At 41.6% G+C, this 26314-nt stretch overlaps 1 protein-coding gene across 2 annotated transcripts in view; it reads left to right on the top strand.

Annotated features, from left to right (window-relative positions):
- The window catches only part of FRMD3 (FERM domain containing 3), a 367315-nt gene that overhangs the window by 223241 nt on the left and 117760 nt on the right, over window positions 1-26314 (top strand). For both annotated transcript variants that reach the window (XM_049896889.1, XM_049896890.1), the window contains one exon: window positions 19169-19247. In XM_049896889.1, coding sequence (XP_049752846.1) covers window positions 19169-19247 — 79 coding nt within the window. The remainder of the gene's footprint in view (window positions 1-19168; window positions 19248-26314) is intronic.

Genomic DNA, 26314 nt, shown 5'->3' with positions numbered 1-26314 from the left:
TACGTGCATTCTGAGGGACTATCCTTCTCATTTCCCTATTCCATTGCATGTCTGTAGGTACAAATGTGGACTGAGATGTTGATTTTTGGGGGGGGCAATTTAATACTTTATTTATAAAAAATAAATTTAAATCAACAGGATGGAAAAAAAAATTAAAAAGCAAAATACCAACAATAACAACAACAACAACAAAAAAGCTGTGTATAAAATTGATATCACTCTGAAGAAATATAACATTATTTCCCTGTGACTGAATTCAACTTGCTTGTAAGCTCCTATGTCTTTTTGGGGGGGTGGGGCAAAAAATTTAATGTCGCCACTGTAGGCTAACTCAAGATCGGCCACTTTTGAATTAGATCTCTTTCAACAAATTCCTTAGTCACCTCGTCATTTAAACTTAGTCACTTGAAAGTGCATTCTCCATCTTGGGGTATTTTCTTACCTTAAGAGTCTTTCCCCTTTCCCTCCCCCTCCCCCGAATGACATCACTAGGAGGGAGGAGGTTTATGTTCCATGCTGCCTTCCTGGTAAGGAGGGTGGTGTCTCACCTGTGGGTAGTCCTCTGAGCACTCTTCTGGTATGTCTCATTTGATTTGGCCTTTGCATCATCTGTGGTTGCAACTGGTCGTGCCTGGCCTTTGAGTATGCCCTGGCATGTGCTGCTGATGCCTCTGGTTCCTGCCATAGTCTTATGGTACCTGTTTATGTATAGACTTTGTCATCTGTACGCCCCACCCCAGGTCTCTTTCACTCATCGCCTCTCAGCATGTCTGTATTCACCTCTGGGACAGGCAAAAAATTATTAGCCTCTCCTGTGCCACCCTTCAGCCTTGGGAAAACTTGTTGACACTCTCTAAGGCTCCCTCTTTGCCTTAACACACCACACCACCATTTCTTTAGAGTTGGAAAGGTGCTCACATCCTGCAATGTAGTTCCTCTGAAGTTCCAAACAGAATGTTGAATGTTACGTACCCCCCTAAACTACTCTGGGATTTTTGTTGTCTTGCCCCTACACTCCATTCATTTGGCTAAACCTAGGGGGCTGAGGAATACTGAATCCCCTCTCAGAGACCCAGATGGCATCTTAAACTTGCTTCCTGAATTTTTCCAAGCTCTCAACCTGCTTCCCTCCCCACTTTCTACACACAATAGCTTTTCTTCTTGGATACAAGATTAATATCCTAAAACCATAGCTTTTCTATAAGCCTTAACTTTTTGTATCTTAGTTATCTAGTGTTGCTATAATGGAAATACTACAAGTGGATGGCTTTAACAAAGAGAAATTTACTGTCTCACAGTCTAGGAGGCTAGAAGTCTGAATTCAGGGTACCAAATCCAGGGGAAGTCTTTCTCTCTCTGTCAGCTCTGGGCAAAGGTCCTTGTCATCAATCTTCCCTTGGGTCTAGGACTTTCTCAGCACAGGGACTCCTGGTTCAAAGGACGCACTGTTGTCCTGGTTCTTTCTTGGTGGTATGTGGCCCCCTATCTCTCTGCTCGCTTTACTCTTTCATAGTTTAAAAGAGATTGACTCAAGATACAACCTAATCTTGTAGGTTGAGTCCTGCCTCATTAACATGACCACCTCTATTCTTAGAGGTAGGATTTATAACACACAGGAAAATCACATCAGATGACAAGATGAATAAAGCTAGACAATGAATAAAGAGGACTGAAGAAGAATTGATGCTTTTGAATTGTGGTGTTGTCGAAGAATATTGAATATACTGTGGACTCTTGGGTCTCTATGAGTTGGAATCTACTTGGTGGCAGTGGGTTTAGTTTGGTTTAGTCAGAAGAACAAACAAATCTCTCTTGGAAGCAGTATGGCCAGATGATTCTTAGAAGCAAGGATGGCAAGACTTTGTCTCACATATTTTGGACATATTATCAGGAGGGACCATTCTCTGGAGGATGACATCATGTTTGGTAAAGTAGAGGGTCAGTAAAAGAGAGGAAGACCCTCAACAAGGTGGATTGGTACAGTGGCTACAACAATGGGCTCAAGCAGAACAACAATTGTGGGGATGACACAGGACCGGGCAGTGTTTCATTCTGATGTACATAGGGTAGCTATGAGTTGGAACCGACTCAATGGCACCTAACAACAACAATATAAATGTTTCTAAAATGTCATGAAGAAAAGTGCTATTGTTTACAACAGCAATAACAAGTAAAAACAAAATTCTTACACAAAAACATAATAAGAAATGTGCAAGATCTATATGAATAAAACTATGAATTTTATTGTGGTATTACTCTAGAGTAGATTTAAAAATCTAAATAAATGGAGACTTCTCATGATTCTGGTTAATATTGATAATAAAGTCAATTCTTCACAAATTAATATATACATTCAATAATTTTGAAATGAAAACTCCAATGAGACTCTTTATGGCATTTAACAAACTGACTCTAAGGCTCATTTAGAAAAGAAGATAGTCAAGAATAGCTAATAAGTATGTAAAAATGAACAAGAACGAGCCTTTGTTCTGTATCAAGCCAAGCCATATAAGCTATAGTAATTAAAAGAGTGCAGTTCTATTCTGAAAAAATGTGGGGTTGCCATGAGTCAGAATTGAGTCGAGGGCAACTGGTTTAGTAAGAGACGTACGTAGTAATTAAGACATACCCAGGATTAGGAAAATAATCAATGGAACAGAACAAATAATCCCTAAACTGAGCCATTATTTATGGAAAAATAGGTTACGATAAAGATTGTGTTTCATATCAGACTGGGAAAGATAGTCATTCAAGGCATGGATTTTGGGTAATTGTCTTTCCTCTTGCAAACAAACAAACAAAAAAGCTAAATCCATACTTCACACCATTTATGAAATTAATGCCAGAGGAGTCAAAAAGTCCAATACATTTAACAATTTATAGAGTTCTAGGTAAAAATTTAGCAGTATATTTTTATAATCTTCAGGTAGCACAGGGCGTCCTAAGGAAAACATAAATCCCAGAAGGAACAAAGCAAAATGCTGACAAATCTGTGCAAATATTAACCTTTTTGAACCAGAATATCTGGTTTGTTCATTGCACATAGTAGATTCTCAATAAATGTTTGTTGAATGGATGACTATAAGACAAAAGATAAACAAGTTAAAACACCAGCAAAATAATGGGAAGAACATTTGCAAAATATATAACAGAATAGTTATATGCAGAGTATTTCAAACCTGATGCTACAAACCAAAAGGAAAATAAGCCAATAGAAAAATATGCAAGAGAGACACAGAACAAATAAAAATAAAAAAAATAAGTGGCCAATAAACTCATAAAAAGATGCTCAGCATCATTAGTAACAAGGGAAATGCAAATTAAGGCAAGTATTTTGTTTCTTATGCTGAGAAAATTTAAAAATATTGATAATATCCAGGGTTAATGAGGATGAGGGAAACACTTTTGGTGGCAGCGTATAAACTGGTAAAGCCATTTTGGAGGGAAATTTGGCTGCTTTCCAGACTAAAAATGCTTATGCCTCTTGACCCAGCAAGTCCATTTCTATGAATTGATTTTAAAGCAAAATGTATTCCCGCATAAGCGTATATTATGCAAGGATGTCTGTTGCAGTATTGTTTAGAACACTGAGAATTGGAAACAATGAAAAGGCCAGCAATTTTGTCAAGGCTTAATAAAATGATGTAGAAGAAGAGATGTAGTCACTAAAAAGAATGGCACAGAATATATATTATTGATACAGAAATATTTGTTAGACTTAGTGTTGAGTTAAAAAAAGGAAATAAAAATACCACATATAGAATGATCCATTTATATTAACATAAAAAATTATTTCTATATGAATATATAAGTGCAAAGAACAAGAGCTGGAAAGATATACTAAACTGTGCTTACTTCTGGGGAAGAGAGTGGGATAGACAGAAGGGAGGCTTCCGCATTTTATTATATAGATAGTTATATTTTACTCAGAACTTTTATAATGAGTATATACTCATATATCACTTGGTAATAAAATTTTTGAGAAAATAAACAAAATGAGATAAAACTTTATGCAAAAACTAAGAAAGAAATCAAAGTGTGTTATGTATAAAGCATACACTGTAAAAACAGAGACCTCAGTGAAAGAAAGTCCACTTACTCTCTTAAACAAGCTCTCTGCTTAATCCTGGCTGGTGCTTGTGTGAAGCCTGATTAAGCCCAACAGGGTAGCTAAGATCTTATTCTTGCTCTATTTACCAGTGCTGTGCTGCTGCCAAGCACCCTGAAGGCCCAAGGGTTCTTGGAAATGGCTTTTGCATACAAATCAGCTTGGGGAGGACTTCCAGCCTCTGCAAAATACATGGGTTGACTCAGACATAATAGCAATATTGAGTAAAGCTGCTGGCTGATGTGTGTAGTGCTCCTTCCCAGAAGTTAGGATGACTCTCCTTGCAATCCTGAGATGGCATATTGGTCAGGGTTCTCCCGAGAAACAGAGCCAATAGGAGATTTTATACCCACACACTCTCATACATATATAACATACTTATATACATACATGTAAAGAGATTTATTTTAAGGAATTGGCTCAGGTGGTTGTGTGTAGGCTGGCAAGTCCAAAATTTGTAGGGCAAACCAGCAAGCTGGAAAGTCAGGCAGGATTTCTTTTATAGTCTTTAGGTAGAACTTTTTCTTTCTTGGGAAACTTCAGTTTTACTCTTAAGGCTTTTCACCCAATTGCATGAGGCCCACCCTTATTATTAAGGATAATCTCCTTTACTTAAACCACATCTACAAAATACCTTCATACCAACCTCTAGATTAGTGTTTGATTAAATAGCTAATCAAAAGTTAGCAGTTCGAATCCACCAGCCGCTCCTTGGAAACCCTATGGGGTGGTTCTGCTTTGCCCTGTAGGGTCAATATGAGTCAGAACTGACTCAACGGCTACGGGTTTGGTTTTTGGGTATAGCCTAGTCAAGTTGACACATAAAACTCGCCATCACAGATGGCGGTATAATTCCTGCTCTGATGGTTATATTTGTGGTATTTCACGTTTATATAGCACTCCTTAGCTTTCCAACATCCCCCTTGGGGCTAACCTTGCTGCTGGATGATTTCATCAATAGGAAACAGATTTTTTGGGGGCTGGCATGAGAGTATCAAAGGAGTAAATTTTGCTGTGGTCTAAGGAACGGAAGGAGAAGAGTGACAGGTCCCAAACTCACTCCTGAGGCCAGTTTAGATGCATGGCACCCAACTCGTTTTGTCCTTCCAGGCTAACTTCCCACACCCTTCATGCCTTTGCTTTGTGGCTCAATTTCTTTTCCCTTTATGTATGGGCCTTTTGTGTGTGTGTGTGTGTGTGTGTGTGTGTGTGTGTGCTGAACTTGAGCATATTCTTCTTGACAGTAAAGCTTCGCATACTCTTCTTCTGCTAACGCCCTTGGCGACAGTAACCCTACTCTCTGGACCTATTGGGGCAGCCTATCCCATTGTCTTTATTCAAATGTGTATACTTGTCTGATCATTTATCCTCAGTATTTAGTTTAGAAGATTTCTTCACAGGGTCCAGAACTTAATATGAGGTCATGCATGAAGTTGGTTGATAATAAATGCTAGTTGAATAGAACTAGAGATGATCCTTTTAGGGCACATGTAGAAGTTCACGGCCATGTTCTTTAAAAAATAAAGCAAAATATACAACTGAACAAAACTCATTATGTAAATGGCACTAAGTCCCCAACTAGTATGGTTTAGTTTGGGCTGATTTTGCTCTTTCCGGTTTTCCTCTTCCCAGTGCTCATTTCCGGGAAGAGCAGCTGGGAGTTTTGTTTAAGCCATGCATGGGGCTCAGAAAATTTCCAGCTTTGGAACTAAAGCTGGTTTCTCTTATTCTAGTGATAGCTCAGTTTGTTTCGCCAGGTACCTCTTTTTCTCCCAGTTTCAACAAAAATTTCCAGGCCCCAGATAAGCAAAGCATTATTGAAGAAAAAGAACAAACTAGGAGGCCTCATACTACCTGATCTCAGAACCTGGGTACTCAGAACAGCCTGACACTGGTTCAACAACAGACACATAGACCAATGGAACAGAATTGAGAACTCAGATGTAAATCTATCCACCTGTGGTCACTTGATCTTGGACAAAGGACCAAAGTCCATCAAATGGGGGAAAAGACAGCCTTTTTAACAAATGGTTGTGGCAAACTGGATGTCCATCTGTAAAAAAAATGAAACAGGAGTTATACCTCACACCATACACAAAAACTAACTCAAAATGAATCAAAGACCTAAATATAAAACCTAAAACGACAAAGATCATGGAAGAAAAAATAGCAACAATGCTAGGACCCATAACCCATTGCATAAACGTGACCCTAATACTGCATGACATATTTTCTCCTTTTCCAAATGGGTGATTGAGAGCTTGACATAACTAATGCTATAATGATCCTCTAAGTAACCTGTAAGTTTTTTTTTGCTTGGCATTTTGTACACTCTCACTTTCAATGTCCTTTTTTATTCCATGAGCTGCACTAGTCTCTTTCCAAAGTGGTGTGGGGCCTTCTCAGCTATTGCAGCCTTGGTCTCCCTCCTTTTCTTTGTTCCCTTGGGGAATGACCTTCAGCCTGCAAGGCAGCAGCTAGGAAGGCTGCCTGACACTTTTGGTCTGTAACTTTCTTTTTTTCTTGCTCCTTATCTCAGTTAGAGTCTAGATGTTGGGCACGCATATCTTTAGTCTAATAAAGAGTTTCTTGTAATTGTCTTGTAATATATACTCCTCCAACCATCTGTGGGCTATGTGCCTGAAGACACTAAGTAACCCTTGGAAAAATGATATATAAGCTCTGATGTAGAAATTGCCTTTTGGGGCTCCATGAAGACAGCCAACGTTGCTGTTGGACTGTCCACTGGTGTCACCCCCTAATAAACTTTCTCTCTTTTTCTGCCTTGGAGTATGTTTCATTGGCTTGACTGCTCCAGGTCACGGACCCTAACTGGGTAACAAAAATACAATACGAACCGTAACTAACAATGTACAAACAACTGAAGATAAAGTAGGTAACTGGAATCTCTTAAAAATTAAACACTTATACTCATCAAAAGACTCTACTGAACGAGTAAAAAGAGAATCTACAGACTGGAAAAAAAATTTTGGCTATGACATATCCGACAAGGGTCTAATCTTTAAAATCTATAGAATACTAAAATCTGTAGAATACCTCAGCAACAAAAAGCAAATAATCCAATTAAAAAATAAGCATGATATGAACAGACATTTCACCAAAGAAAACATTCAGGCAACTAATAGACACAGAGGAAATGCTTGCAATCGTTAGCCATTAGAGAAGTGCAAATCAGAACTACAATGAGATTACTATCCTACCCCAATATTACTGGCACTAATCAAAAAAAAAAAACCAGAAAATAACAAATGTTGGGGATGTTACAGGGAGATTGGAACTTTTATGTACTGCTGGTGGGAATGCAAAATGGCACAACCAGTACGAAAAATGATATGGTGACTCCTTAAAAAGTTAGAAATAGAAATACCATATGATCCAGCAATCCCACTGCTAGGAATATATCCTAGAGAAATAAGAGTCGTCACATGAATAGATATATACCCACCCATGTTCATTGTAGAATTTTTTATAAGAGTAAAAAGATGGAAACAACCTAGATGCCCATCAACAGATAAATGGATGAACAAACTATGGTACATACACACAATGGAGTGCTACAGAATGATAAAGAACAATGATGAATCTGTGAAACGTCTCTCAATATGGAAGAATCTGGAGGGCGTTATGCTGAGTGAAATAAGTCAATTACAAAAGGACAAATATTGTATGAGACCGCTATTGTAAAAAGCCAAGAAAAGCTTTATATACAGGGAAAAAAAAACAGTCTTTGATGGTTACGACGGAGGGGAAGGGTGGGGAAGGAAAATCACTAACTAGGCAGTAGACATGTGTTAACTCCGGTGAAGGGAAAAACACACAATATAGGAGAAATCAGCACAACTTGACCAAGGCAAAGTCATAGAGACTTCCTAGACACATCCAGACACCTTGAGGGACTGAGTTACTGGGGCTGAGGGCTGGGGACCATGGTCTCAGGGGACATCTAGGTCAATTTGGCATAACATAGTTCATAAAGAAAATGTTCTACATCCTACTGTGGTGAGTAGCCACCTAAGATACATCTGTTGGTTCCATTATGCCAGAGCAAAGGAGAATGAAGAAAATCCAAGCAATAAGGAAAATATTAGTCCAAAGGACTAATGAACCACGTGAGCCACAGCCTCTACCAGCCTGAGACCAGAAAACTAGATGGTGCCTGGCTACTACCACTGGCCCCTCTGATAACTATCACAATAGAGGATCCCAGTGAGAGTGGGAGAAAAATGTAGAACAAAATTCAAATTCACAAAAAAAGACCAGACTTACTGGTCTCACAGAGACTGGAGGAACCCCCAAGTCTATGGCCCCTGGACACCCTGCTAACTCAGAACTGAAGCCACTCCCCAAGTCCACATTTCAGCCAAAGATTAGACAGGCCTACAAAACAAATGGAAACCATGGCTGCTAACCAAAGGGTTGTCGGTTCAAATCTGCCAGGTGCTCTTTGGAAACTCTATGGGGCAATTCTACTCTGTCCTATAGGGTTGCTATGAGTCGGAATCGACTCGACGGAACTGCGTTTTTATAAAACAAACAACAGCACATGTGAGGAACGTGCTTTGTTCTATCAAGCATATGAGACCAAATGGTCAACACCTGCCCAAAAGCAAAGATGAGAAGGCAGGAAGGGAAAGGAAACCTGGGGAACCAGGGGTATAAAGGGAAAGCGGAGAGCATGACAGATTGTGGGGATTGCAACCAATGTCACAAAACAATTTGTATATAAATTTTTGAATGAAACTAATTTGCGTTGTAAACTTTCACCTAAAACACAACAAAATTAAAAAAAAAATTCCTTCTTTGATCCTTTTATCGGAGAGCCAATGCAATTTGGGCTTACAAATGGTATCCATGTTGTGCTTTATTTCCCAATATGAAACCAATAATGGCAACAATAAAGCCAGTTGCCTCGAGTCTACTGGTTTGAACAAGTCATGGCAAGCCCATGTGTGTCAGAGTAGAACTGTGCACCACTGGGTTTTCAATGGCTGATTTTCCGGAAGCAGATAGATAATCAGGCCTTTGTTCTGAGGCACCTCTGGGTGGACTTGAACCTCCAACTTTTTGGTTAGCAGCAATGCATTAACCATTTGCACCATCTGGGAAATCCCATGGTAACAATAGCAAAGACAAAAATAACTTAATTATATAACATGCAATTTTAAATGATGTGAATGTTTGACAAGTTCCAAATTTCTAATTTTTAACCTTATCCTTATGTAGTTGGCAGCAATATCGACATCATTTTGATTGGGTACAATGGCGGATACTTGGATGTAGGGAGGACCCAGAACTCCTCCTCACTGGAAGTAGGGAAGAGTCACATAAATAGCAGAAAGATCAGAAAGAAAAGGAGTTTCTGATGGAGGAACCCCTTATACCACTTGGAAGATACTTCTAGGGGCTTCCCTATTCCTTCAGGAGGGCCCATATTGTTTTGAAATGGGCCACCTGATTCAAAACTACATGTGTTTTGGCCGCATAGATAACTGAATGATACCCATGATGAGCTAAGAAGTTCCACACTTGGTATATGAGTATCAGAGGTGATTCAAATGTGGGTCAATTTAGGAATGCTTTATGCACTTCTGTTTCACTTTGTTTGGACATTGTTGGGGGACAGCCCCAGCAAGGGAAGACCCTCGCTGTGTGTCCGGCAGATAATTCGAAGAACTGACACATAGCCCTTTCCAAATTCATACATTTATTCAGGGAAACTTACTGACACAGGCAAGCAGCTGTTCTCCAGTGGTGACTGGCTAGAGTATTTTCCGCAACCACCTAGCAAGGGACCCAAGCTTATATACCATTCTAGCTGGGACCAAGGCTCATCGTTTTCTCCCATGTCCTTGGGCAGTCAGTGTTCCCAGGGACTTCACGTCCAGGCCTAGATGTTTTCTTTCTTGTTGCTAAGGCGTTTTTCGGCCTTGGCCACTGGCCTAGCCATGACCCTCCCAGCCTTGTACCTTAGCCTAAGTCCATCCCAAATTCATCCCCAGCATGCTTCAGGGGAGAGCAAAGCTGAGCCCATTAGGGAGGGGATGCATATAGCTGAATAGCATTACCCTACAGACATCCTTTATAATGCCTCATTTGTAGATGTAATTTTATGGTGTAAAATCTTATCGGTATCAAATTACGTAAGTAATTGAATTTTGACTGTCACTATTATTATTACTATTACTACTAGTTGGTTTAAATTCACCGCATGACCCCTGTGGGTCCAGCTAGTTATACACCCTCCGCAGCAAGCAGGTACCTGGATCATTTGCTTCAGGTTCATGTACCCTTGCTAACTTTTCTTGCCAAAATCCTCAGCTCACTGTGCCTCAGGCTCAGGCAGCGAAGTTATTCCTTACATGCCAGGATTGCCAAATAACCTCTTAATTTATGCACCTATTTCATGCCTAGGGAAGTATTTTTCGACTTCCTGGGCTGGAAAGTCTGGGTCTACCTTCATCCTGACTCTTCCTGAGAAATGGAAGTCTCCCCCCTCACTTCTACACCGTGGTCAGCCATATCCAGTTGAATGGCTCTATTTCAACCACGTGGGTTTTTTCTTTGCTCTTCAGAGTAACAGTAACTACTATAGGTTGAGCACTTAGGTCTCAGGCAGTCTGCAGAGTGCTTTACACTCATCGACTTCCTTAACATCACCAAGCCCTCTGTATATCAAGGGTCAGCAAACTATGGCCTGTGGGCAAAACCAGGCCCAACAAGCTGCTTTTGTATATAGCCTGTGGGCTAGAACTAGGTTTTACATTTTTAAATGCTTGGGGAAAAAATCAAAAGATGGATGCTATTTTATCATATAAGAAAATTATATAAACTTTAAATGTCAGTGCTTTTTAGGGGCACAAAGCCAAAACCAAACAAGTTGCCTTGGGGTCGATGCTGACTCATGGTGACCCCATGTGTTTCACAGTAGAACTGCTCCATAGGGTTTTCAATGGCTGATTTTTTGGAAGTAGATTGCCAGGCCTTTCTTCCAGGGCACCTCTAGGTGAACTCAAATCTCCAACCTTTTGGTTAGCCGCTGAAGGCATTGACAATTTGTACCACCCAGGGACCCCTTTTAGGAACACAGCCGTGCCCATTTGTTTACATGTTGTCTGAAGTTACTTTCGCATTACAACAGCTGAGTCGGGTAATTGAGACAGAGACTGTGTAGCTCACAAAGTGGAAACTATTTACTCTGTGGCCCTTTACCGGAAGTTTGCCAACCCCGGCTCTGTGACTGGTTTTATCATTACCCCCATTTTACAGATGAGGAAATGGAGCTTGAGTGTTTCAAGTATGGCCACAGCAATTTGTCCAAATGGTGAGCTTGAGAGAAGAAGCGTTGGACACAGAAGGCCCTGTTAGAGCTTCTGAACAGGCGTAGGTGGGCAGAGAATTCAGAGAACAAGTATTTGTGAGAACCTGTGTCCCCTAGGGGAGAATTTATAGTATGACTTCATTTAGTACCTGCATATGTGTGTGCACCAGTGTGTGTGATAAAAGCGTAAGAGAAAACTATAACAGGAGGAGTTAGGTGCAATTAAAAAAATCTCTGCTTTGGAAGTAGAGGCAACACAGCACCAACAGAGGCTTAGAGGCTGCTGGTTATAATTTCAGTATGCGTGATGAAGGGACCATGGCTGTTGCTAACCATGGTAACGGTCGTCGTTAAATGATAATAATCATTTCCTACTTGAAGAGAGCTGTCGTTAATGTAGCCTAAGTTCCCTGTAGCTGGCACATTAAGCGTATCCCAAGAGTTATAGTTTGTTCGGTGAGTAATACTCTGCCCTTTTGGTGTCCTAGCGTCACTGTGTGCATGCGCAGAAATACTTTGTCTCCCCAGCTGTTTCCTTATAGAAGGTGCAGATGAATCCATTAGAGTCACTATGCCTACCATCTGCACTTTGGGGAGGCAGGGGCGTGCACCCCAGTCCTCTCTCTAGAAAAGTTCCCCAGGAAGACTGAGGAGGGAGAATGTGCATTTGGTTAAGTATAAAAACGCATCGGTTGCCCTCAACAGGCCGGGGGCCTCTAATGGCTACTTAGGGTCTTTTGGAAAGAGAGCCTCATATTTGTGGGGTGTTAGAGGTTCTGTCTGTAGCATCAGACCCTTTGCAATATGTCTGCAGGGTCTGAAAGTCTGACAGATTGATGCCTTTTATTCCAGTTACATCTCAAAAGAGAGAGGCCCAAGAGGAGATGTCTTCCAGGTGTGGGAATTGCCCCACAGTCTGTTACAGCCACAGGCTCGCTCCTTAAACTGCCGTTTTAAGAAGTTTGGGGGGAAACGTTCATAGCTGTAAGCCAGACTCTGTGTGAGAAAGATCATGAGGTCATATCATATTCCTGAAGTTATTAGTCTTATTTTTAATTTTCCTATGGTTCTTTAAGATGATTGGAGAAAGACATGCATTTTAAGAAAAGCTAAGTGATATTTCTCTAAAAAAAAAAAAAAAATCCTATTTTTGTTTTTTAAAAGAGCTTTGAGAAAGGTTGTTGGTTAAAATACCAGTACCGGTTGCCGTGGAGTCAATTCCGACTCATGGTGACCCCACGGGTTTCAGACTACAGCTGTGTTCCCTCGGGTTTGTAATGGCTGATTTGATGGAAGTAGATCGCCAGGCCTTTCTTCCAAGGCACCTCTAGGTGGACTCAAACCTCCGATCTTTCGGTTAGCAGGCGAGAACTTAACCATCTGTGCTACCCAGGGACTCTTGGTTAAAAACAGAAAGTTGGTTTTGTTTTTTGCTTTTTTTAATTTTCACCGGGGAACCTACTCAACTAACCTTTTGCTATTCCCGACGACATTTCTGGGCAAAGTTTCAAAGTGGGAATGAGAAAGTCTGTCTCAGCCTTATAAATGGCTGTGCCTTGGCCTGTGTTCTTGTGCTCACAAACTACCAGAATGATGATACCTGGGCTGGGCTGACGGAACAAGGTGCCACCAGAGCTGCCCTTGTCCTCCCCAGCCCTGTCTGGCAGGTAGCTTGCCAGCTGTGAGCAGGGAGCCCTGCTGTGCTCAGTCCTGTTATAGGCTCCTGGCATTTAAAGTGATTTTTGCACTTTACCCTTCTCTGCTCCTCAGTGGTATTCTCTGTGTTTAGCACTTACATGGCTGAGCAAATGGTTTTCAGCTGTGGTGTTGAGTTGTTAAGTTCCATTTAGTCTTCTCCCTCTCCTCCCTCCATCTTACCACCCCCCTTCTTCTAAACTGTTTATCACACACACACACACGAAAACCCCCCCAAAACAGAAATTCATGTCTAGGGAGCACCCTGTGGTGCACATGACAAGACCTCTTCCAAACCAGTTGCTGTCAAGTCGACTCCAACTCATGGAGACCCCATGTGTGTTGGAGTAGAACTGAGCTCCATAAGGTTTTCAATGGCTGATTTTTAGGAAATAGATTGCCAGGCCTTTCTTTCAAGGCACCTCTGGGTGGACTCGAACCTCCAACCTTCCTGTTAGTAGTCCAGTTTGTTAACTGTTTCACCACCCAGAAACTCTAAGACTTCTTCAGATCCATTCAAACACTTCTGTGATGCAGGCATGGTGGCTGATCCAGCCTCCCCTCTTCCTGAGCGGGAAGCAGAGAATTTAGGAGCTTGCTCAAGGTCACTGTTGGAAGTCTCCTCAAAACTCTAGGGCACATCCCCTGATGAATCCCCTGTCTCCTGCCGTCCCGTGTGCCCTGTCAAGAATGCTGTGGACTTTGTGTCAGCAGTAGAGCTGGGCCATAAAGTCTCCTAGGGGTTGATTCTGACACTCTGTCCAGTAAACGCACATATCGTCTGTTCGTGATGACACTGCTGGAGGAAGGTCCAAGTTCAGGGTTTGGGGCTCATTGCCCACGTATTACCTCCACGCCAGGTGCTTCCTGCTCCACGGGCAGCGCCTTCCTCAGAGGTTCCCAGTGACTGCTTCTGTGCCAGATGTTTGGCAGAGATTGGAGTCATCCTTTACTTCACCTCCTTTCCCCTGTAGCTTAAGAACAGGAAGACATTGAAGCTGAATTGGGCAGAGACACTTAGCTTGGGAGAGGAGACAGTTACACCTCTACAAGGGGATTACTGACCTTGGACTTGTCCCAGGAAGCGAATGCCAAGGGCTGGGTTGAACCTGGGAAGGCTCCTTTTTTAGCATCTACAGCTGGTATGGGTGCATGGGCTTCTCACCCCAAGTCCAGTGCTACCATATTTGGGCTGAAAGGTGACTCCCCCCCACCCCCTTGCTTATGACTTAAAATGTTAAATGAGTTGGTGTTCTAGGAAGTAGTAAAGAGAATTGCACTTGCCTTTGTGGATTTGGTTGGAGTTTTGATGATAGGAGGGAACAGAGGTAGGGGTTTGTCTTCTCTTTCTTCTTAAATCCGTTCTGCTTTATTCTTCTCCATAGCATTTAATGAACTTCTAATGTCATATATGCAAGGGCAGTGGTGAGTCAGTGGTAGAATTCTCACCTTCCATGTGGGAGACCCAGGTTCAATTCCCAGCCAACGCACCTCGTGTGTAGCTACCTACCCATCTATCAGTGGAGGCTTGCATGTTGCAATGAGGCTGAACGGGTTTCAGTGGAGATTACAGACTAAGACAAACTAGGAAGAAAGGACTGGTGATCTACTTCCAAAAAGCAGCCAGTGAAAACCCTGAGATCACAACGATCGAATCCTGTTGTACATGAAATCACCATGAGTTGGGGGCCAACTCGATGGCAGCTAACAACAGAAATGTCCTATAAATTTCACTTATTTATTTTGATTTTATACCTGTTTACTCCAAAGGAATGTGTGCTCCACAAGGGTTGAATTTTTCTCTGTTCACAGCTGCTGTTATTTGTACAAGATCTTAAACAATGCCTGCCAGTTAGTATTTGTTCAATTAATATTTGCTGATGGAATTAATCCTCTCTGTAGAAGCAGTTATTCTAGCCAACTCCAGAGTCTCTGAATCTGTTTCATATATTAAGGAACAGAACTAGAAATTAAGAAATAGGACCAGAGGTTCTCATAATATAAACCTAGGAATTAATGTAATGATTGAGACCACGGACCCGCTAGACCAGCATTTTGACTCTGTCAGAGACGTTAAGGGATGAATGTGATGTCAGGGGCTGAATGTTCTCCTTGACATCTGCCTCAAAGATTAGAGCCCGTCATTCATTCATTCAGCTAAACGAGCAGTCAATCTTTTTTTCCAATATCAGCTCTGAGGATAAAATGCTGACCAAGACATATAGGTCCATACCCTCATGAATCTTGTCCTCCATAGCTAGATCAACATTTTTTTGAGGCGGGGGTGGGGGGGGGAACTATCTTTTCAGCCTGTTGCAACCCTTAAAGAAGCATTCATTAGCCTTCATACTTGCTTTACAACATAATTTTTTTTTATCTAGAACCTTGGGAGTGAGTTCTTCAAGGAGAAGCCCCCTGTAGCTGTGACTCCTTCAGGCCTCAGCGATGAGGTTGAGCATCTTGTCAGAGAAGGTTCCTGGTCCTGTTCGTGGTTCAAGATGCTAAAACCATGTGGTTCTTTTAACTCCACAGAGGAACTCTCTGCTTTTTCTTTTATTGGTGACATGGAGCCAAAGAAGCTGGGTTGATATGGGAGAAAGACACAGTAGGGAGCTTATTAAAGATATACGATGCTAGAGGAAAATGGAAAATTTCTGACTTGAAAAGCGCTTCCTCCTGTTTTTCTGCTGCCTGCTCTAATCCCTTCTCTGATAATGGGTCTGGTGGTGAATGTGTCACTATTTGTTCTTTGTTGCCATCAAGCAGGCTCTGACTTGCGGCGACCTCCATGTACGACAGAGCAAAACGTTGCCCAGTCCTGTGCCATCTTCATGATCGTTGAATGTTCTGTTGTGATCCATAGGCTTTTCATTAGTTAATATTCAGAAGTAGATTGCCAGGACTTTCTTCCTAGTCTGTCTTAGTCTGGAAGTTCTGCTGCAGCCTGTCCATCGTGGGTGACCTTGCTGGTGTTCAAAATACTGGTAGCATACCTTCCAGCATTATAGCAACATGCAAGCCACTGCAGTACGATAAACTGATGGGTAGTGGGTATTATTAGTACCTTGTGTTAATTTAGTCTGTGATTACATGCAGGAAATAGTTGGGTAAATTCTGGTGTATCCATATAAACAATCATGCACTTACTATAAAGGATGAATTAGATCTAGTTCTACTTTCCTAGAGGGATGGCCACGAGTCAGAGTCTACTCAGTGACAACTAACAACAGCATCAGTGGGGTGGCCAGGGTATAGAGTTCAGCGAGAAAAGCAAAAGAAACATATATAGTACGATCTGGTTTTGTGAGAACAAATTATTTTAAAAATTCCCTCCATGCTTGAATATATTCGTGTGAAGATGACAAAAAAGTGGAAGAATACAGATGAAGTCGTTAACAGTCGTTGGAGAGTGTGGGGATGGAGTGGGGACACAAAGGACAGAAAACCCCAAAAAACCCAAACCCACTGTCGCTGAGCCAACTCTGATTCATAGCGACCCTACAGGATGAACTAGAACTGCCCCACAGGGTTTCCAAGGCTGTAAATCTCTACAGAAGCAGACCGTGGTACCTTTCTCCCACCGAGCGGCTGGTGGGTTCAAATCACAAACCTTTCAGTTAGGAGCCGAGTGCTTTAAGGACTTCACCACCAGGGTAGGAGTAAAGGACAGAAGTGGCAGGAGTAAAGACAAAATGAAGGAAAATGAGGGAGGATGACATCTATCTGTCTGTCTATATTCATTCGTTGTGTTTGAATATGTGTTAATTTTGCAAAAGAAAGAAAAGGGAGGAAGAAAAAAGAAAGAAAACTCCTCTCTTCCATTTTCTACTGATCTATTGCTCTGTTGTTCTCTCTTTAAAAACAGTCTAGTCCTTTTTATTAAGGACAAGCCAGAGGTTTTCTAATTTTAAAAAATATTTTCTTTAATTATTTAAGAGTGGTGATTTTAAAAAAATTAAAGAAAACAGAATGTGTAAAGATATAAATATTTTGAGTTTAAACTGAATTTCTAGATTTTATGAAAGATGAATGACTTGAGAATCATTTGTGTCTTTTCCACATTGTCTCTGTGGTATGTAAGAGGCAGGGATGGATTACCCAGTGAGCAAGGTACACACAGGCTTACTCGTGCTTACTGACTAATCTGTAGCGCACAATTTCACGTGATTTTCAACCCATGTGAAATTGTGCACTATGTATTAGTAAGCAAATACTATTAAGCTCGTGCATACTTTGCTTACCGGTTAATCCACCCCTGGTAAGAGGTGTCCATTTTCTTCTAGAGCTTCAGAAAAGTGTTTTCTTTCTTGAATCTAGGGAACACAGAGCCACGTTAGGAGCAACCAACTCAGATAAGAAATGTGGTAGTCCCTGGTGGGGAAGTAAGGGCTCTTCAATGGGAAGAGTTCATGTGTGCGTGTGTGTGTGTGTGTGTGTGTGTGTGTGTGTAATCAGTTTTTCCTCTGCTGAGATAGTCAGCAAGATGCTGCTGGGTTTTCCTGTGATTTGGATCCTTTCTATCAAATTATTTTTTAAGCAGATTTGTTTTCTATATTAAGTCATCCTCCTTATGTATTCCTATTTGATGGTGATATTTCTTTCTATATAAAGAACTTGTCTCTATACAGGCATTATAGTACTGGCTAATGATTTAACCCCTGCTTATCTTGAAATCGGAAACCCTGGTGGCGTAGTGGTTAAGTGCTATGGCTGCTAACCAAAGGGTCGGCGGTTCGAATCTGCCAGGTGCTCCTTGGAAACTCTATGGGGCAGTTCTACTCTGTCCTATACAGTCACTATGAGTCGGAATCGACTCGACAGCACAGGGTTTGGTGTTTGGGTTTATCTTGAAATTTGGAGCCCTAGTGGAGCAGTGGTTAAGAGCTTGGCTGCTAACCGGAAACCCTATGGGGCAGTTCTACTCTGTCTTATAGGGTTGCTATGAGTCAAAACCGACTCAACAGCAATGGGTTTGGTTTTTTTGTTTGTTTGGTTTTTTATCTTGAAACATAAGTTTGGGGAGAATTGGATGCTATTTTCTGTTCTCATTTGGATGTAGATTCAGAGCTGATCCCAGGCAACTATACTAATAAAAAGGCAAACAATGAGCACATCTGTCAGATCCATAGAACTAGTACTACTAACAACCATATTTCCTTGATTTTAAGTTGCTCATTTTATATCTCAGCTGTAATCTAAAATGCATCTCACTACACGCGGGTTCATTTATTAAGGTAATATTGGAACTCACTAGTGGACTTATAATTAAAGGTGTGTTGGAATGAAGGAAGTCCTCTAGAGTCTCATTAACTGGTCATGTACTGAAAGGAGGATTGCATTCTGGATAGTTGATGCAATTAGAACATTCCAGAATCATGACCCTCAACCACTATTTCAGCCTCCATGGTGCTATTTTGATTCAGATAAGCCAGGAAGCAATAAAAGTGTTGATTTTCATATAGGTGGCTGCCTCACTGATAGATGATCTTAAAAATCTACACAGAAGGACCTGTGTATGGCTGACTTCATTTTTACAATCTTGGTTCTAATTCGAAGGACTGCCATTTTGGGAAAACTAACCGTGGGCAGTGACGTTTTTCCACCTCACAGGCTAAAAATTCTCTTAGTAGGCCAAAAACATGAATGGTGCTTATGGGCAATTTATCTGTCACAAGGGAGTGGGAAGAAGAGGAAGAGAAAATGTTATCTGGAGCTGTCACCTTGAGAGAACAGAGCAATGAAGGGGACCTGTGATGTGGAAAGATGTGTTAACTGACCAGGTGGTCTGTATTCCACATCTGCACTGGGTGTCCTGTCAAACTTTTTTTTTTTTTTTAATTTTATTGTCATTGTTGCTTTGTTTTCTTGGGCATAATATCTGCTTCTTCCAAAAAATCACCCTCTCCCCCGCCTGCCCCCACCCCTCCCAGGCTAGTCTGTGAGGCTTCATGGCTGATGCCCCTGTGTATGTGTGAGCCCATGGTCTTTTGCTGCTTTTCTCATGCCTTTTTTTTATGATGTTTCAGCTCATCCACCATACACCATGTGCTTTAGAGTGAAATTCTACCCACATGAACCCTTGAAGATTAAAGAAGAGCTCACAAGGTATTTTTCATTTGTTCGTTATGTTTACCGCCCCCTTAACCAGCTCCTGAGCCTCATAGGCTAGGCCTGCCTCCTGTCTAGAGGGGAATGTCTCTACCACACAGCTGCTGAACTCAGCATTTCGGCTTGGAATGTTTCTCTAACACTTAATTGCCTTGGGATTTTTCAAACAGTTGTCATTGGGAGTGTAATTAACTGCACAAAAAAGCAGTGGTTATGAGGGGGAGGCGCTCTCTGAAAACATCTGACATTGGGGTGCTAAAAATAAATAGAAGATTGTCTCTAGGATGGGAGTAAATTCAGAGCTGGCGCAGCCCTGAGGGCTTATCTCTTGGTTCTAAGCTTTTCTGGGAGGGAAGTTGACTTGATAGAATGGACATTTCCATCATCCTGCATTCTGAGGGCTGGATGACTGACCTGTGGGCAGCTTCCCTCTACCTGTAGGCTCTTCTTAGCTCGATTCTCCTTCCTGAATTTTCCGGTCTTCAGGCTTTCTCCCTTCTCACCTCCCTCTGCTGGGACCAGATCTGGTGCTACCTTTTGGGGATTTGCTTCTGGGAACAACCTCAGCCACTGTTGCTGAGCAGGATCCTGGGTGGGCCGACTTGCTGGTGAACAGAGAGCCGTTGTACACTTCTTGATGAGCCCTGATTTGGTGACCACAGAAACCACTGTGGGTGTGATCACCTCAAAATAACTCGCATGGGTGTACATGTAACAGAAAAGCCAGGCCTGGGCCATTGACTCTGATCATCACTTGTGGGAGGAAGTTCTGAGTTTTGGAATTTTTGCTTTCTCGTGACTTATGAGTCTCCAGTAAAGACTAATTGTTGGGGGTGCCGATGTGACTTTGGAAGTGAGGAGATGGTTCCATTCTGTTGTATTGATTTGCCCGCAACCGTTTGGTGAGGTTTGTGCTGGGGGTGGGGCAGGAATGTGGAAAGGAGGGCTAGATAGGTAATGGACATATAAATGGTGTTCGTGTTTTGCAATCTGGCCTTTGTTTTTTAATTGAGGTAAAATTCACTATTTTAACCATTTGAAAATTTACAGTTCAGTGGCACTAAGTACGTTCACAGTGTTGTGGAACCATCCCCTCCATGTAGTTCCAGAACAATTTCATCACTCCAGAAGGGGACCTTGTACCCCATTAGCAGTCACTCCCCGTCCCTCTTCCCCCCAGGCCCTGGCAACCACTTACGTACTTTCTGTCTCTAAGGATGTGTCTGTTCTGGACATTTCCTGTAAATAGGATCATATAATACGTGGCCTTGGCCCGCTTTTTGCTTGTATAATTTATTTACTTACTTGATAAGCTCTTCTTCAGTTCCTCATATGTGCATAGCCCAGGGGACAGGGGCTGAATGAACTACAGAGAGAGAGAGGGAGGGAAGGAGAGAGAAAGAGGGGAGAGAGAGAGAGAGGGAGGGAGAGGTGTGTCCTACCCTCTGGGTGCTAACAGTGTAATTAGGAAGATCAAATAAAATACTAATGCCAGCCATTATTTGATCAGGGGCTTTTTTTTTTTTTTTTTTAGCTATAGATGGTATCTTCTTTTTAATCAGAAACAAAATTTTCACTTTTCCAAGTACATTCAAGTTATTTATTACATAAATAGTTTTGTAGTTACACAAAGTGGAAATGACATACATCCTTTCTTTTTTTTAAATAGTATTTTAACTTAAGTGAAAGTTTACACAGCAAGTTCCCATTTAACAATTTCTATACAAATTATTCAGTAACATTGGTTATATTTTTCACTATGTGTCATTATTCCCATTCCATTTCCAGTAATCTAGTTTCGCTGCCTCCTTACCTTCTCATTTTTGCTTTAGAGAAGTTTTTGACCATTTGGTCTCATATAGATGTTTTTTTAAAGGATTTCCTTACTCATGGGTGATATTTTTTATTTTGTGAGCCAATTTGTTATTTAGCTAAAAGGTGACCTCGAGGGATAATTTTGGTTTAAGTTTTAAAGGATATTATCTCAGGTCAGTAGTCTCAAGGGATCCTCTAGTCTCAACCAGTCCAGTAAGACTGGACTTTTTAAGAATCTAAATTCTGTTTCACGCTTTTCTCCCATTCTATTAGGATCCATCTATTGTAGCCCCGAACAGAACAGTCGTGGTGGTAGCTGGGCACCATCTAGTTCTTCTGGTTTCGGGGTAGATGATGTCATGGTTTGTGAAGACAGTCTTGTAGACGACTTTCTCCTCTGAGTCTTTGGTTTCCTTCTTTCTCTTTTGGTCCAAGTAAATACCAAGAGTTGTATCTTAGATGGCCACTTGCAAGCTTTTAAGACCCCGGATACTACTCATCACACTGGCTTGTAGAACACGCACTTTATGAACTATATTATGCCAGTTCACTGAGTTGTTCCATGAGACTATATGGTCCTAAGCCTTCAAACTCAGAAAACCAATGTCTTGAGGTATTTGATTATGTCTAAGAAGGATCTGTACTTGTGTCCACTGTGTGGTTTATTATATATATAGATATACATGCCTGCACACACATACCTGTATGTACATGTGCCTATAGATAAGTCTATCTGTGCACACATAAAAAAAAATATGTACCCACATATTAGTAACCACACATGTATATGCCTATATACATGTCTTTGTAACCACACACGTATTTTTTGGTGATTGTTGGTATTGTTGAAAAATTATACTAAGTGGTTCAATTTTGTTATTTGTTTTTTTTTAAATCTTGTCTGGAGAATAAAAATTGAATACGCGTCACAAACAATGTAAATTAAGAATGGATATTTTTTGGTTGTTGAGAAAATACCATTCGAAAGTAAAAGAATAAAAAATTTTAGTTAGTAACCGGAGTTTGGTTCCTCTAAATTAAATTTTCTAGCATTTCTCTGCTCTTGACTGAATAGCCAAAATATGACTAGTGGGCTATTGTGGACACTTTGATGATTCCAAAGGAAATTAAGACAATCCCTGCCCTTACACAAGTAGAAGTGGGTTTTTCTTAGTCAACACAGTCCTTAGAATTCAAAACACATTTAGAAAGGTGTAATGCCCCCAGGTAATTACAGCTTAAGAGTCCCTGGATAGTGTAAATGGTTAACTTCCTCAGCTAACTGAAAGGCTGGAGATTCAAGTCCACCCAGAAGTGCCTTGGAAGAAAGCCCTGGCAATCTATGTCTGAAAAATCAGCCATTGAAAACCCAGTGGAGCATAGCTCTACTCTGACACACTTGGAGTTGCCATGGGTTGGAACTGACTCAACAGCAGCTGGTAATATGGTTTAAACCTTTATTTTGAAATCATTTTGTTTTTCTTGATGAGTTGTTATTTTATTAGACAGTCTAAAAATTGAAAATAACTTGAAATATGAGAAGATCACATTTATGACCATGCTTCAGGGTTAAGAAGTATTGAGGAAAAGGAAGGTTTAAAACAGCAAAACAAAAAGACTCTCAAAAAAGGAAGACTTGTGATAATTTTTCACCCTTTTATCTCTTCTTCTCTTACAATTCTTTAGTCTTTCTGAGACTTTTGTAAATCTACATACAGGCGAATGTAATAATCAAAAAAGTACGTTGGAATGTATTTTTCCGGTAAGAGCCATCTTCAAATTCATGTGAGGCAGAGAAACAGTGTCATTAATGGCTCACAGTAATTTTCCCTTAGATTCTCTGTGATACTTAACCCTTCCTTGCACAAGTGATACAGAAAGAAGATGCAAGCTTTTTTTTTTTGTGGCTATTGTATTAAAAAAGTGAGTGTCCTGAACCCGGAACCATTCACGTCTAAGGCTCAGTGGATTATGCTGAGCCTGCAGTAATCCATGATTATATCCAGAAACCACTGATATGAGCAAGGACAAAGCTAGGATTTTATAAAGCTGATTTTCAATCTCAGGAAGCTTGCATCAACCTCAATTTCTGGGTTATGAGATTAGAAACCAAATCTCTCATTCATGAGTAAATAGTTGTTTGAAATTATTCTTCACTACTCAATTTTCCAAAAAGTGCAAACTAATACTTTTATAGTCCATGTACACATTTAGCAAGTAGAAATCTCAGAGCGTTCGGCCTGGTAGTTTACAGTCCTTAAAAATGTAAAGAGTTGTTCAAGGTTTTTTGTGACGTTGGTATTGCGAGTGGTCTAGGGCTGTGGTTCTCCAAGTGTGGTCCCCGGAACTTGTTATAAATACAGATCTCCTGAGGAAGAAACTTGGGAGGTGCGGTGGTGGAAGGGCGGGGGAGGTGTTGTGCCCAGCAACCTGCACTTCCATAAGCTCTCCAGGTGATTTAAAAAAAAAAATCTGAGAACCACTAACTGCTCTTTCAAGGCAATTTGAATCTTCAAAACTATCAGTTTCTTTTGGGAAACATTGGCAGCCACCAGTAGTTAAAGGCAGAAGAAGACAATGTGTCTCCTCTCCCGCCATCTTGCCAATGGGTGGAAAGCTAAAAGAGAAGCAAGTCTCAGAAGGATTTCTGCTACAAATGTAAATACATTAGCCGTGGGCTCTAACCCACTGCACAGCCCACTCTGTAAGCTCAGTGCCTTGGCTGGCATGAGGGCTTCCACAGAGGTAAACGCAGCAGAGCAGACTCCTCCAGCAACGACCAAAGGCAGGACCTGACAGAGGCTTGGCCTGGACGCCGCTTGAAGGGCAGTTGCTGCTGGGACCACCAGAGCTCTACCTTGTTCAGCCGAGAGTGGAGACACTCTGCAGAGTTCTAAACTTTCCACATATCACGAACACTGCTTGTGTCGTAAGTAAAGTCACTATCACATCTCTTGTGGCAATTCACACAGCCTGCAAAGCTTGTGGGAGCCCTGCACTTGGTAGAAGCTAAGAGTGTGGGCTTCTGATCGTTGTTGTCAGCTGCCGTGGAGTTGGCCCTACTCATGGTGACCCATGGAACGCAACGCTGCCCAGTCCTGCACCATCCCCGTGATCGGTTGTAGACGGGACTGTTGGGATTTATAAGGTTTTCATTGGCTGATTTTTCCAGAAGATCACCAGGCCATTCTTCCTATTCTGTCTCAGTCTAAAAGCTCCTCTGAAATCTCTTCAGCACCATAGCAACACGCAACCTCCACTGACAGCCGGGTGGAGGCTGCACGTGAGGCGCATTGGCTGGGAACTGAACCTGGGTCTCCTGCATGGAAGGAGAGAACTCTACCACTGAACCACCACTGCCCTCATGGCCTTCTGATTAGGTGCAGCAGATATTGAATAACTGCCTCTAGTGGCTAGATTGGAGCCCAGCTGCTCCTTGGAAACCCTACGGGGCAGCTCTCTTCTGTCTTATAGGGTCGTTATGAGTCAGAACAGGCTTGACGGCACCTAACAACAACAACAATTGTGGGTAGATTAAAACCAACATGTGCGCACACAACACATTACCTGAAATGAAGTATTTTTTTCTCATTCAATTTTTTATTGAGATTTAATTCGTATACAATAAAATCTACCCTTTTAAAGTATATAAGTGATTTTTAGTATGTTTACAAAGTTGTGCCACTATCACCATTATCTAAATTCAGAACATTTTCATCACCCCCAAAAGAAACCCCATATCCATTAGCAGTCACTCCTCCATTATCCTCTTCTTGCCAGCCTTTGGCAACTGCTAATCTGCTTGGTTTCTTTGGATTTGTCTATTCTGGGCATTTCCTATAAATGGAATCTTACATTATGTGGCCTTTTGTGTCTGGCTTTTTTCACTTAGCATAATGTTTTCATCCAAACTGTAGCATGTATCAGAACTTCATTCCTTTTAATGGCTGGATAATATTACACTGTATGGATACATACATTTGTCTCTCCATTTATCAATTGATAGACACTTGGATCATTTCCACTTTTTAACTGTTACGAGTAATGCTGCTATGAACATTTGTGTGCATGTTTTATGTGGACCTGGATCTGATTTAACTGGGCCTGGGAAGTGCCCACGGCATTGGTAGTTTTAAAAGCTCACCCACATGATTCTAATGTGCGGTCAGGGCTGAGAACCAGGGCTTGTTCCGGTTTGAACCCATCCTGAGAATTTGCATTTCCACCCCAGATATACTGAGTCAGAATTGGCATTTTCACAAGAGAATTACCTGGGGATCTTGTTCAAATGTAGATTCTGATTCAGTATATCTAGGGTGGAAAGAATCGCCTGGGAATCTTCGGAATGAACTGGTTCGAAACCCTGCTGAGAACCACTGACTTAGAACCTTATTACTCACCGTGTGGTTGAGAACATGTAGCCCCAGCATCACCTCGGGGCTGATTAGAAGTATGGAACCTCGTGCCCAACCCACTGAGTCAGAATCCACATTTTAATAAGATTTCTAGGTGTTCATGTGATCATTACAGTTGAGAGGCACTAGTTGAGGGAACTAGTCCGAGTTCTTATCTACCAAGTGTAATATTGCTTCTCTGACAAAATGCATACCAAACTCCAAACAAGAAATTTATTAGCACTGCCCTTATCTCCTGCACAACATTCTGTATGAAATTGGGGACACAGGCGTGTCATCTGGGTCCCCCCGTGTCCCAGTGCCATACTGCAAGAGCGAGATAAGGACTCGTGGAATCAGAGCATCACAAGCGGCTACCTCCTTCAGCGCCTGTGGTGGGTGTGCAGTGAGTCAGCGCCTGAATGGACCCCAGCGCCCTGGGGGTGGGAACACCTGCAGGACCTTAGCGAATTAATCACCGTTTCTGATCCCAATTCCTTTGCCTCCTAAATGGGGATGACGCTGTGTGTCATGCCTCACTAGGTTGAGTAAAGATCAAACGTATTTGAGCACTGGAGATTGTCACTAAAACTGTGAGGTGTCCTCCCCTGAGAACATGGAAAGAAAAATATAAGATTGGTCCCTGAGAATTAAACTCTAAAATAAACGTGGAAAGAATCTGCCTACGTTGGCAAAATTACATTAGCTAGAAGCAGTAAACCCAATTCCTGAAGCATCGCATGAAAGAATTCACATGGCCTAGGAAGAAGAATACAGCTGAAGAGGGCTTGCTCAGTGTGGGGGAATGGAAAGGAAGGTGGCAAGATCAGCCTGAGCCAGAAGTTGCAAACTGGC

This window comes from Elephas maximus, chromosome 9, assembly GCF_024166365.1.
Source record: "Elephas maximus indicus isolate mEleMax1 chromosome 9, mEleMax1 primary haplotype, whole genome shotgun sequence".
NCBI classification, from domain to species: Eukaryota; Metazoa; Chordata; class Mammalia; order Proboscidea; family Elephantidae; genus Elephas; species Elephas maximus.
The sequence above is the reverse complement of the archived record's forward strand: the minus strand, read 5'-3'. Positions and strand labels throughout refer to the sequence as shown.